Here is a 13,237-nt window from a genome sequence, read left to right as displayed (position 1 = left end):
GCTAGCCCACCAAGTTGCAGTCTTATTTCCTGTCACATAATAATGATTCCTTTAAAAGCCGCAATTGCTGGTAAACAACACCAACCAATATTACCCCCCTATAATTCATTTATAATCATCTCATTGCACACCTTTAACTTTGACTCTTGCAACACCACAAATTTGGGATTATTTAACCTTATAATCAATTTGACTAATGCCTTTTTTCTCTTCTCCCCCAGTCTTCTAGTATTCCAAGAAAGGATTTAAACATTCAATAACTCTATGGGACCCCCTAACCATTCTCCTTGAGTCAATATCCTTCGAGGGATGCTTGATAATATCTTTCAACAAACTCTTCACCTCCTTGGCCAACCTCTTCCCTTTCTTGTACAGGGATCCTTTCAACAGAGACTTATCACTTACTAATTTTCTCTCTACTGGACTCAAAATCGGAGTAACACCAAAACTATTCCGAAAATTATTTAAACTGATAGGGAGCTCCCAACTCCTCACCAAACATTACCTTCAAAATTATAAATGAGAGATCTTGATTCTCGGTAGCATAAATCCTGCAATTTACTGCAATATTCATCACATGCATGACCATCCACATAAGCATCTCCCTCTCTTGTTCTCGTCTCCACATCTCATCCTCTTTAGGGTTAAAGGGGTAAAAGAGAGAATAGTAAAATTAGAGGTGTATTATTGAAAAAGTGGGGGAGAGGAAACACAATAAAGTTGAAGGGGGTGAAGAGGAAAGGTTACTCATGTAGACCCCACTCCACTGTAGTTGGAGTGGGACGTTTATACCCCACAATTGTAGCTGGAGTAGGACCCACCATTGTGTTTTATTTATAGATAAGAGATGAAATTTTTAAGGACTCTAACATACATTTCCATTTCCTAGGATGCTAAAAAAAATATATTATTATTTACAATACAAGCTTGATGAGCAGAAACATACAAAATACGCATTCAAGGGCATACAAGAAGCCCACATTGGCTCTTGCACGAGCAAATTAAGCATTCAAAACGGGATGAATAACAAATAAAGGGTACAATATATAATATAAAAAAATGTCTTTTGTCATTGCTTCATCAAACTATTTTAGATCGGTCAATATTTATGCCATCAAACAAACGGCCCTTTCTTTCTCGGGTCACAAGAATGGAATAATAAATTAAAAAACAACCACCTTATTTACTAAGTCTGAAATATATCAGCAACTAACAAAAGCATATGATTGAGGCACTTTAGAAAGAAAAGCAATACTTTAATAAAGCATGGTTTAGATCTTAATCCAAAGTATCAAACAATGCAAGCAAGAACATGACATAGATAACAGAAAGAAGTTAAGAGGAGCAATGCTTACCTCAGGTAACAACATCCATCTCTCTCTTTTGCCAAACCAAAGTCAACAAACATGGCCTGTAAGACTGTTATTAGATAATTGCTAACAAGTCTCATAGCCAATGATTGATGAGATATTTTCTAACATGAAATTGTGATTACCTTTGCATGACCAATATGTAGGTATCCATTGGGTTCTGGAGGGAAGCGGGTGAAGACCCTACCTCCCGTTGCTTTCAAATGTTTTTCAAGCATTTCCTTTGTATTGCAAACTCTCAATACAGGGCGATCACTAAAAAATATTTCAGTATGCACCTGAGCAAGTTTTCAATTTTTATTTTTTTTTCAGATAAGTGAACCCATGATCAGTTAAAGATAGAATAAACAGAAAATTGAAAATCATGGCATCAGCTACCTTTAAATTGTCCTCCGGATTAGGGAATATTGCATAAGGGTTAAGTTCTTCTTCAGATGGAGTATCCACAGCAATGACTTGTTCCTAGAAAAATGTGAAAAATAGCAAAACATAAATAAATAAATAAACGAAAAAGGTTAAAGTCGGGGCATCAAAAGCAACTCCACAATTTTTGTTAAACTGCCGTAAAGCAGGACAGAACCTGATACAAAATGAACACTAAGACACCCCTACCTCGATATTAACAGGCTTCTCTTTCTTCCTCCTTGAAGGCTTTTCATCATCTGCTGCAGTCCTCTCACCAAGTAATCCATATAATTTCCCATCAATTACTTGCTGTTACAAATGCAAGGCAAAGCGAGCAAAAGAATTAAGAAGACAGGAAGACAAACACTGAAGTAGTTTAAACCTATGTTACCTGATTCGTGGTTTCAAGCAGTTCAAATCCGGGTTCGTAGTTTATGGTTCACCACTCGAGAATGAACCCGGTTCGTAGGGGCAGACAGGGATGAGGGCATTTAAAGGTTGAAGGGATGACTGGTGAGTAGGGTAAAAAGGAGATTGAAGATGACAGATTTTGGGAAGAAAAAGTCAAGTTATTTTTTTAATTTATAAGTTGTAGATGAGGGTATTTGGTCATTTTTCATCAGTCTATTAATAAAGACCAAGGTCAAAGGGGCATGCTATCCATTTGAAATTATAGGGGGATATCTTAAATATTATCAAACTTGTGGAGGGAGATGTAAAAAAAATAAGGCAAATGCAGTTCCTTTGGTTGGCTGCATTTCACGAACTGAGAGTGAACCGCACCACAAACTGATTCGGTTCATTCGACCTGGTTAGCGGTTCGATACCTTACCAACGAATTGGGTAACCCTGGTTTAAACTATATGATAGACCACATGAGGTATACTTCTGGTATAAAAATTATCACCTTGACAATCTTTGGATCGGCCCATGGGTGTATCTTTCGAACTTTCCCAAAAAGATCACCAACTAGAAAAGGAAGCCATGAAGTGAATGTCAGATTTTTTTTACTGGTAATTGAAATATAGTTTTTGAAATATCATCTAGAAAGAAACAGTAAAAATTGAAAATTAGCATCAAGGAAATAACCAAAAAAAAAAAAATCATCTCTAAAGAAGCAACTTAAGTTACTCCTCTTCCTCTTATAATATTATATGAGTTCTTTAAATTGATCCGCGTGCTTCACTATCAGACCATGCCATATCTCTGACAAAATTACCATACCACATTAGATTTCCATAGTTCTACCCAAAACCTTAAAGCTGTCCTGAATCCTAGCAAACAAGCCGACAAGTAAATTGAACCTAATGCACTTCATATTAGATTTCCGTAGTTCTACCCAAAACAGCACTTCATATTTTGGGAGGTAGTGTTTTCTATGCGTCATCATCATCTAAGACTTGTCCCAAACAATTGATGCAAATCCTGTTCCACCATTTCATCCAATCCAAGTAGTATCCTTCACTGATATGCAGCCTTCAACCCATTTTTCGGAAGTAACATTAGCAACAGTAATAAATATACCATATTGAATAGGAAAACAGAAAGAAGGGTGGCTAATAAATTCAAATCATTGTAAGCAAGAAACCTAACCATTTGTTCGATATCGTTGCTCTAAGATGGTGTCCTTGTTCTCTTCCAAAACCTGAGTAACTGTGAGGTCAATCTCTTCAGTTGAAACATCCACTCCTGCTTGCAAGCAAAAAGGAGTTAAAAACAAGTAACTCACAAGTGAAAAAGATAAACCAAATAAAGAATTGAAAAGTGAGCTCCACAAACTGAATGTCCCAAAGAGAAACACACAAAAAGAAATTTCTAAAAGGTAGATCGTAGGGCATGGATGTCTAACATCTAAGGGAGTATCAATATAGGTCTCATGATCCAAGTTCTCCAACTAAATGTAGTCATCCAGTTCCGTAAGTCTAAGGGCACTCACAAGCCAGGCTGGCCCAATGGACTTTTATGGGCGCATTATGCCTAGAGTTGGGCTGCATTTACAGACTACATTTTGAGAGTAAAAGAGCACAAGATCAATGGTATAATCAATAAGTGTGGTTTGAGTTTGGATTCAGAACGTAAGAGCTTAAAATTGACAGAGAACAAGTATAATAACACACTCATTTCAAAAGTTAATTATGCTACAAAAGAAACTAGCATAATACACTCATTTCAAAAGTGACCAATTTTGCTACAAAGGAGACATAATCTGTCCAATATACTAGAAACTTTGGACACTTTGGTCCAGCCCAGACTAGGACTAAAAGTTGACATAGGATATATGGTGTCAGGAGTTCAATCCAAAGTTAAATTTGCTAGCCGTGCATAAACTACAATCTTAGTTGACTGAACAAACTTAATAAACAGAGAAAGTTTATGTTAGTACCATGTTTTGTCAAATTACAAGGGTAGTCGTATGATGTCATGATGTAACTACTAGAAACATTGTTGTGCGTTCATAATTCAACGACAAAATCCAAAATATATCAAAACCAATCAAGGTCAAGGGGCATCATCTCCCGTGGAGCATCAGAACAGGTACATCTCAAGGAGATCAGAATCTGTCGGCAGGAGTAAAGGATCCACCGCCAGCCACCGACCGAATATCTTGAGATACCTTCTATCGGTGGCAGAAGCTCTAATATGTCGGTCCCACCGATAGAATATTAATCGGTTCCACCGATGAAGACTTGACGGTTCCACCGCTAGCCACCGACAAATTTTCATGGGATACCTCCTATCGGTGGCAGAAGAACAATCCTGCCGGTCCCACCGACAGTTTAGGCATCGGTCCCACCGAATAACACTTTGTCGGTCCCACCGACATCCACCGCCAGAACTAATGAAGGAGTTTTCATTCGGTGGCAGAAACATACTCCTGGCGGTTCCACCGTAAAATTCCTCATCGGTCCCACCGATGAAGCTTGGAGGTTCCACCGTCAGTGCTACCGAAAATATGAAACGGTAAGATTTTCGACCGTTATGATTGGTCGGTGCCACCGTTGGAATTCAGGTGCCACCGACAGAAAGCCGTTAAGAGCTCTGCCTATAAAAGTAAAGCACTTGGCCTCTTCTTGGATTTGATCAACCACTCCAAAGTTCAGCCCAAGCAAATAAGCATACTTTGAAAGGCTTAACAAAGGAAGAAGAGTCGTGAAGAGTAATCAATATCATGCACAACAAACTATCACGTCTTAGTTGATCAAGCTCTACTTAATCCACCCTTCGAGAATTGCAGTCTAACAACGAGCAAGTCAAGAAGCCATTGTTGAAGGGAGTAACGGAGAACTAAAGAACAACACACTCACTACCATCGCCATTACTGTGAGTTTGATTGTTTGTATCTTAAAATTCTAAAATACACTTGTAATAGTTCACTTGATTTCTTCTTCAAAATCAAGCACTTGATTGAGTTGCAGACTCATGTTGAGTGACAAAGGTTCCTGAGTTTCCTAAGTAAAAACTCAAGGACTTTGAGTGGATGCGGTCCATTCTATTGTAGGGTTGTAGAATCATCCCGGGAAAAAAATTTGTGTGCGGTTTAAGGTGAACCATAAACCTCTGTATTAGTGGATACCAAAGAACCACCAATTTGGGTTCTCTTGGGAGTGGATGTAGGCACGGGTGCTGAACCACTATAAATCGTGTGTATTCTACTGTGTCTCAGATTCTCTTATCTTTATGTCAATTTGAATGCATATCATGACTGATCATATCTCGCATGAATATCTTGTTACATGAATGTTTGTGTGAATGCTCACTGACAATGAAATTTATTCACATCCCAAACATACACATTCAGTAGATTTTTAAATTAGTCCTATTCACCCCCCCTCTAGGTCTCCATCTTGTCAAAGCTGGTAATTTCAATTGGTATCAGAGCGGGTTGCTCTATAAAGGTCTAACCACCCTGAGTGATTTGTAACCTTTCACCATGTCTAGAGCCGATAAATGGTCCTCGGCTCGTCCACCCATGTTCGAAGGCATTAAGTATGCCTTCTGGAAGAATAAAATGATGATATACATCAACTCACTGAGTAGAGATGTGTGGGACATGATTGAGGAAGGTTGGGAACCTCCCGTTGACATCATCGAAGTAAATGGTGTCACTACTTCTGTTCCGAGACCATCAAGGAAATGGACAGAACAGGACAAAATAGACAGTAGCAACAATTACAAGGCTCTAAACGCCATTACGAGTGCCATTTCCGACGATGAATATCAACGGATATGCACGTGTCAGTCGGCTAAGCAAGCATGGAAAATTCTAGAAGCCGCTCACGAAGGCACAAGCATAGTAAAAAAATCTAAACTCCAACTCCTCCGCACTCAATTTGAAAACATCAAAATGGAGGAAAGCGAAACTGTCCAAGAGTTCTATGCACGTCTAAGTGACATCTGCAACTCTATGTTTTACGTTGGTGAAACCGTCCCTCAAGGTAGAATTTGTGCAAAAATCCTAAGATCTCTACCCAAGAGGTTTGCCTCTAAGGTCACCTCAATTGAGGAATATCGAGATGTGGAAGCAATGACCGTTGAGGAGCTTATGGGGTCCCTCACTACCTTTGAACTCCATCTCGAGGGGCCTCCCTCAAAAGGGAAGACTCAGGTCCTAAAGACATCCTCCTCAAAGCCCGCATCCAAGCGAACGTCACATATCGGATCTCAATCCTCCTCCCATAATCAAAAGAAGGTATCAATTGAAGAGGATAAAGAGACTGACTCGGATGAGGAAGACTTGGCCCTGTTAGCCTCAAGGTTTCAAAAATTCTTTAAAAGAAGAGGACCAGGCAACACTAGTAGACGTAATCATCCTATAGATAGACATGCACCTGTAAGTAAAACCATGTCTAAACCAAGGGAAGATACGGAGTGCTACACATGTGGAGGTCGTGGTCACTACTCAAACGTGTGCCCCTCTAAACCCAAATACAAAGGTCTACCCAGACCTAAGAATAAGGGTACAACAATGGCTGCTAAGGCCACATGGGATGACTCTGAAGAATCTGGAGACGAAGAAGAACTAGGGTCTCTGTCAGATAATGAAGATCAAGACACTCTTCGAATCCTTATGGTCTCTACCACTGTCAACACTCCAGATGGGGATGAACTTGAAGGAGACCTGGACTGTGAGAGTCAGAGTCGCTCCTTAGTCACTTCTTCATCTGATGAAGAAGATGAGGACAGTGATGAACTTGAACTCCAATCGGCATTTGACCAACTGTTCGTTAGTCATGTAAAACTGACTAAGAAACATAGTCGAGAAAAACTTCAAAAAGAACAGTGGCATGCCCAGTATGAGGAAATGTGCAAGGAGAAACTCTCCCTAGAACTTGAATTAGAAGGCATTAAGACTCAGCTTTCTACAACCTTAGAAAGACAGTCTACCCTGCTCTCTACATCTGAGACAGTCCTGATTGAGAAAGAGGAGATGATAAAAAATCTGCAACAACTCAAGAATCTCCTCTCGATGGCCAACTCCACAATAGCTCGTCTAAACTTAGAATTAGTCAATCTCCGTGATGAAAACAAAGTCCTTGAGGTTGATATTGATAGACTGCAAAAACAAAATACTAGACTTGAGTATAACTACACTCATGGTAGCTTGGAGTTACAAAAACTCCTAGGAGTGCAAAAATCGTATGGAGATAAAGGAGGAATAGGCTATGATAGTTATACCTCTGCATCACCTCCTTCTCCTCCTACACTTGCACATGGAGAGTCATCAAACACTCAAAAAGACTCCAAAAAGATTATCACATGCAACTTCTGTGGTAAAGCGGGCCACATGAAATTTGAATGTATCAAGTACAAAACTATCTACACCGCAACCTCTCAGACTTCTATTGGAAAATCTTCATTGGTTGAACAGAAGAAGCTTGATAAGGGAAAGAATCCTTTGGTGAACAAAGTTGAGAAAACAAAGAAAGAAAAGTCACCAAAGTGGAAGGGTACAAAGAATATGTCTTCTCCCAAACAAAACAGCAATATTGGGGAACTCTTCAAACAGATAGCCTATCTAAACCTAAAAGCTAAAGCTCTTGCTGAATCTAGTATGGGTAATCAAAGTGGAAGAAGGTACAAAATGAAAAATCCTTCCTCAAGGTCACCAAAGAAGGGTAGGTTCCCTAAGAAAAGCTCACCTAGTAAAGAGGACTCTCCTACCAAATACAATCCTCCCAAGATGAATCTACAATGGAAAGTCAAAAATGGGGACAACAAGTGTCTTGTAATTCACACAGCTCTCAAAGCTGGAAATCATTCACGGTGGTATCTTGATAGTGGTTGCTCCCGACACATGACGGGTGACCGAAGTCAATTTAGCCACTTGGTTGATTTTGATGGAGGATCAGTCACCTTTGGTGATGGCAGCACCGCTAGGATTATTGGGCGAGGAACTGTCAGTGGTCATGGTTTGCCCACGGTGGAAAATGTATTGTGCGTAGACGGTTTGAAACATAACCTTCTCAGCATATCCCAAATTTGTGACAAGGATCACCGTGTGAGCTTCAATCGTGAAGTTTGCGAGATCTCCACACCAAATGGAAAAATTATCATGAGAGGCCTTCGCACTTCGGATAACTGTTATGTTATCGAGAATTCAAAAGACACCACAGTTAGTAACATGGCTCAAATTGATGAAGTTCAGTTGTGGCATCAACGTCTGGGTCACGTTCACTACAAGAACCTTTTTAGACTTGCCTCAAAAGGGTTAGTCAGAGGATTACCCAAATTGGGTAAACAAGCAAGAGATGTCTGTGGGGAATGTCAAATTGGTAAACAAATTCGAAGTACCCATAAAAAGACAACCACTCTCGCAACCTCAAAACCCCTTGCGCTCTTACACATGGACCTTGTAGGTCCCACTAAAGTTCAAAGTCTAGGAGGAAAGAGACATTTCTTGGTGATTGTTGATGATTACTCTAGATTCACCTGGGTTGCGTTTCTAAGAGAAAAATCAGATACCTTCGATCAATTCAAAAAGATCATAACGCGTATCCAAATAGAAAAGGAATCCGCTGTTGATAGAATAAGAAGTGATCATGGTGGAGAGTTTGAGGATAGTCGATTCACACAATTCTGCGATGACCATGGAATTCGACATGAATTTTCTGCTCCAAAGACCCCTCAGCAAAATGGAGTTGCCGAGAGGAAGAATCGCGTTCTTCAAGAAATGGCCACAGTCATGCTACACAGTAAACATCTTCCTAAAAGTTTGTGGGCCGAAGCTGTAAACACTGCCTGTCACATCATCAATAGAGTATATCTCCGAGCAGGCCTGAATAAAACAGCTTATGAACTATGGAACAACAAAACTCCAAGTGTTAAGCACTTTAGGGTTTTCGGGAGCAAGTGTTATGTCCTCAGAGATAGAGAACATTTGGGGAAATTTGATTCAAAAAGCGATCCAGCAATTTTTTTGGGATACTCCTCAAACAGTCGAGCTTTTCGAGTATTCAATCAGAGGACCTCCACACTTCAAGAATCCATAAATGTGGTGATCGATGATCAACCCATTCAGGAGAATGGCTCCTCTGACACTGAAGGTGAGGACGAGGGAGTGTTCCCTCTTACCTCAGTGCCAACCCCGACATCTCTAATTCCAGAAACACTACCTGTTGTTAAGGGTCATCCCTCCAGTCAAATCCTTGGAGATCCTCACATCGGAGTAAAAACCCGACGGCAACTTGAGACGTTAAATAGTCATCTTTGCTTCACATCCAAGTTGGAACCCAAAAATGTTGATGAAGCCCTCCATGATGAATACTGGATCCAAGCCATGCAAGACGAACTTCTTCAATTTCATAGGAATCAGGTTTGGCAGCTCGTACCAAGGCCATCTGACAAGAATGTCATTGGAACTAAGTGGATTTATAAGAACAAATCAAATGAACTTGGCAATGTTGTTCGCAATAAAGCTCGTCTGGTTGCACAAGGCTACTCTCAGATTGAGGGGATTGACTTTGATGAAACTTTTGCCCCGGTGGCAAGACTTGAGTCAATTCGAATCTTGATGTCCATTGCATGCGTGTTGAAATTTAAACTATTCCAGATGGATGTTAAAAGCGCATTTCTAAATGGCCTCTTAGATGAAGAAGTCTATGTTGAACAACCAAAAGGATTTGTTGATCCCAAACATCCCCACCAAGTATTCAGATTGAAAAAGGCCCTCTATGGTCTCAAACAGGCCCCCCGCGCCTGGTATGAAAGACTGACTCAATTTCTGCTCAGTCATAAATTTGTTAGGGGGAGCGTTGATAAAACGCTGTTTGTTCAAAGGATTGGTGGCGACACTCTCGTTGCTCAAATCTATGTAGACGACATTGTGTTTGGATCCACTGCCGAATGCTTGGCCCAAAAATTTGCTCACCTTATGCAATCCGAATTCGAAATGAGCATGGTTGGAGAACTCAGCTTTTTCTTGGGATTGCAAATTAAACAACTCGAGAATGGCCTGTTCATTTCACAGACTAAATATGCGCGAGATTTGGTAGATCGATTTGGTTTAACGTCTGGAAAAACACATCATACTCCTATGAGCACCACTCTTAAACTTTGTAAAGATCCTTCAGGAAAAAGTGTTGATGAGCATCTTTATCGGAGTATGATTGGTAGCCTTCTCTATCTTACAGCCAGTAGGCCCGATATCTCTTACAGTGTAGGCACTTGTGCCCGTTTTCAAGCAAATCCTAAGGAATCTCATCTCCTAGCTGTTAAGAGGATTATCAGATACATCGCCGGTACCACGGATAACGGCCTCTGGTATCCATTTGATTCCTCGTCCATCATTGCCGGATACACCGATGCTGATTGGGCCGGCAACATGGATGATCGAAAATCCACCAGTGGTGGTTGTTTTTACATCGGGAACTGTTTAGTTGCCTGGCATAGTAAGAAGCAAAGTTCCATATCTCTCTCAACTGCTGAGGCTGAGTACATTGCCGCCGGCAGCTGCTGTGCTCAACTTCTTTGGATGAAGCAGATGCTCGCAGACTATGGGATATCTCAAGATACGATGAGCCTCTTATGCGATAACACCAGTGCCATCAATATCTCGAAGAATCCTGTCCAACACTCTCGCACGAAACATATTGATATTCGGCATCACTTCATTCGTGAACTTGTTGAAGCACACACCATCTACTTGGAATATATCCCGACTGAAAATCAACTTGCTGATATCTTCACCAAGCCCCTCGATTCCTTCCGATTTGATCACCTTCGGAAATCTATTGGGGTCTGCTCACTGTGAGCAGGGTCTATGTCTTCTCGGGATGCAACAAACCAAACCAAAACAAACAAAAAAAAAAAAAAAATGGAGAAATTGTCGGTGGCAGAATGCGCATTCTGTCGGTTCCACCGCCACCTTACTCATCGGCAGATATCGGTGGCACCGGCTACCTCTGTCGGTTCGACCGACAGAACGCGACGCTTCGTTCTCCTTTCAAATTTTTTTTCTATTTATTCTTTCTTCGCGCCTTTTCACTTCTCACTGTTTCATTGTTCCCTCTCCCTCTTGCTTCGCCTTCTCCTTTCTCTCCTTCTTTCTCGCGTGTTGCCTACCACCATGATGCTTCTTCTCGCTCTGCTTTCCATGCTCTCCGTTGGGCTCCTCATTCCCTTTATGGCGCGTCGTCGCCAAGCGCGTCCTCCTCCGGCCCAACGAAACGTTCGAAGCAAACGTGCTTCAACTTCCGCTGCTCCGCCATCCTCCTCATCGTCTTCCTCTGCTGAGGCTGACGCCTCCGATGACGAGGATGCTGATCTGCCTCCTCCACAGGGTTCTCGCCAACCTCCTTCGTCCAATGTCGGCATTGACGATGACCAACGTCAATATCTCGAGCGTTTGCAATCTCTTCGTGACCGCCCCATCGTCTGTGAACGCCGCGTGGATCTCGCCGTGGTGCATCCCTTTGGTATTCCTGATCTACTACATCAGATGGGTTGGGAGGCCCTTCTGGACCTTGGAGGTGATGTGTTTCCTTCGCGAGTCCGTCGCTTCTATGCCAGTATTGTGGACTCTCGGGACTTTCCCCCATCTCTGGATGTGGTGGCCTTCGGCACACCCACTCAGATCAGCACTCACGTCACGGCTGCCACCATTGCCTCCGTCTTGGGTATCACTTGCACCTATGTCAGCCATCCTGAGTCTATTTCCGACCTCGGGACTCGTCGTAACGCCTATATGGATGTTCTCTGTGGACGCCGGGACATCCAGTGGGTCAAGGACAGTGCAATTAGAGGCACCGATCTTCTACCGCGGTATAGACTTCTGCACAAACTGTTTACCTCGAATCTCTATCCGCGTGCTGGGAACAAGACCGACGTGGCCATGCACATGGCTGACACTCTATACTGTGTTGCTACTAGTCAACCCATGTGCCTTGCCACATATCTTCTTCATACGATTGTCGGTTTTGCACGGTCCGGCCGGTCCTCCGGTAATCTTCCTTATGGCCACCTCATTTCCCAATTGGCTGTTTATTGTGGCCTTCCGGCGGACACCAGTCCAGTGCTTCATGAAGACCGGTTCACGGCTGCAACTCTCTCCAAGATGCGGATTGTCCTTCCCGATGCACCTCCTCCACCTCGCTCTGCCCATCGGACTGCCACTCCACCTCCTTCGGAGACCCCCACTCCACCCCCACCTCCCCCCTCGGGCTATGAGTCTCGGTTAGCTGCTCTGGAAGCCGGCCAGCTTCAGTTGCTCCAAGGGCAAACTCGTCTGGAGTCACGCCTCAAGAAGCTGCACCGCTATCTCAAGACTCTTGTTCGGGCTTGTGTACCCGGGCACCCCACCTCCGATGACAGCTCTAGCAGTGCTTAGCTCTTTTTATTATCTTGCTCTGCTCTTTTTTGTTGTTTGGTTACATTGGTCAGACTGTCTGTCATCTATTATATATTTCTGTATCTTTTGTACCTACTCAGGTTTCTAATGAATATGTGGTTCTGCTTATGCATGTTTACTTTTTGGCATTTTACTATTGTGCTTCTCTACCACTGTTGTTAGTTGCCTTGCCTGTTGGCCTTGGGGTGTTGCCCCTCCTTTGTCAACCACTGACAAAAAGGGGGAGAAGGAATCCCACCTGTGAACACTTGTTTGAATGCAGGAACATATGATCACAGCAAGGAGTAAGGGGGAGATGTGCCATCTCCAAGAGCTCTCTTGTTTTGAAATAATGTATATCCTGTATGCTTCATAGTAATATATTTTGTAAAATCCCTTTGGCTCTTCATGAAAGTGATTATTGTTTCAAAGGGTCACAGTTGGTATTCTAGGATTGGTTTTGTCTTGTAATTGACAAAGGGGGAGATTGTTAGTACCATGTTTTGTCAAATTACAAGGGTAGTCGTATGATGTCATGATGTAACTACTAGAAACATTGTTGTGCGTTCATAATTCAACGACAAAATCCAAAATATATCAAAACCAATCAAGGTCAAGGGGCATCATCTCCCGTGGA

At 42.1% G+C, this 13,237-nt stretch overlaps 1 protein-coding gene across 2 annotated transcripts in view; it reads right to left on the bottom strand.

Annotated features, from left to right (window-relative positions):
* The window catches only part of LOC147394453 (glutamine--tRNA ligase-like), a 34,953-nt gene that overhangs the window by 18,314 nt on the left and 3,402 nt on the right, over positions 1-13,237 (bottom strand). For both annotated transcript variants that reach the window (XM_086453197.1, XM_086453196.1), the window contains exons 6-11: positions 3,369-3,464; positions 2,683-2,744; positions 1,983-2,084; positions 1,749-1,832; positions 1,496-1,648; positions 1,356-1,411 (exon numbers count right to left, since the gene is read on the bottom strand). In XM_086453197.1, the coding sequence (XP_086309323.1) occupies positions 1,356-1,411; positions 1,496-1,648; positions 1,749-1,832; positions 1,983-2,084; positions 2,683-2,744; positions 3,369-3,464 (553 nt within the window). The remainder of the gene's footprint in view (positions 1-1,355; positions 1,412-1,495; positions 1,649-1,748; positions 1,833-1,982; positions 2,085-2,682; positions 2,745-3,368; positions 3,465-13,237) is intronic.

The sequence above is a fragment of the Akebia trifoliata genome, chromosome 9 (assembly GCF_017979445.1).
Source record: "Akebia trifoliata isolate Shusen 1 chromosome 9, ASM1797944v1, whole genome shotgun sequence".
In the NCBI taxonomy this organism is placed as follows: domain Eukaryota; kingdom Viridiplantae; phylum Streptophyta; class Magnoliopsida; order Ranunculales; family Lardizabalaceae; genus Akebia; species Akebia trifoliata.
The sequence above is the reverse complement of the archived record's forward strand: the minus strand, read 5'-3'. Positions and strand labels throughout refer to the sequence as shown.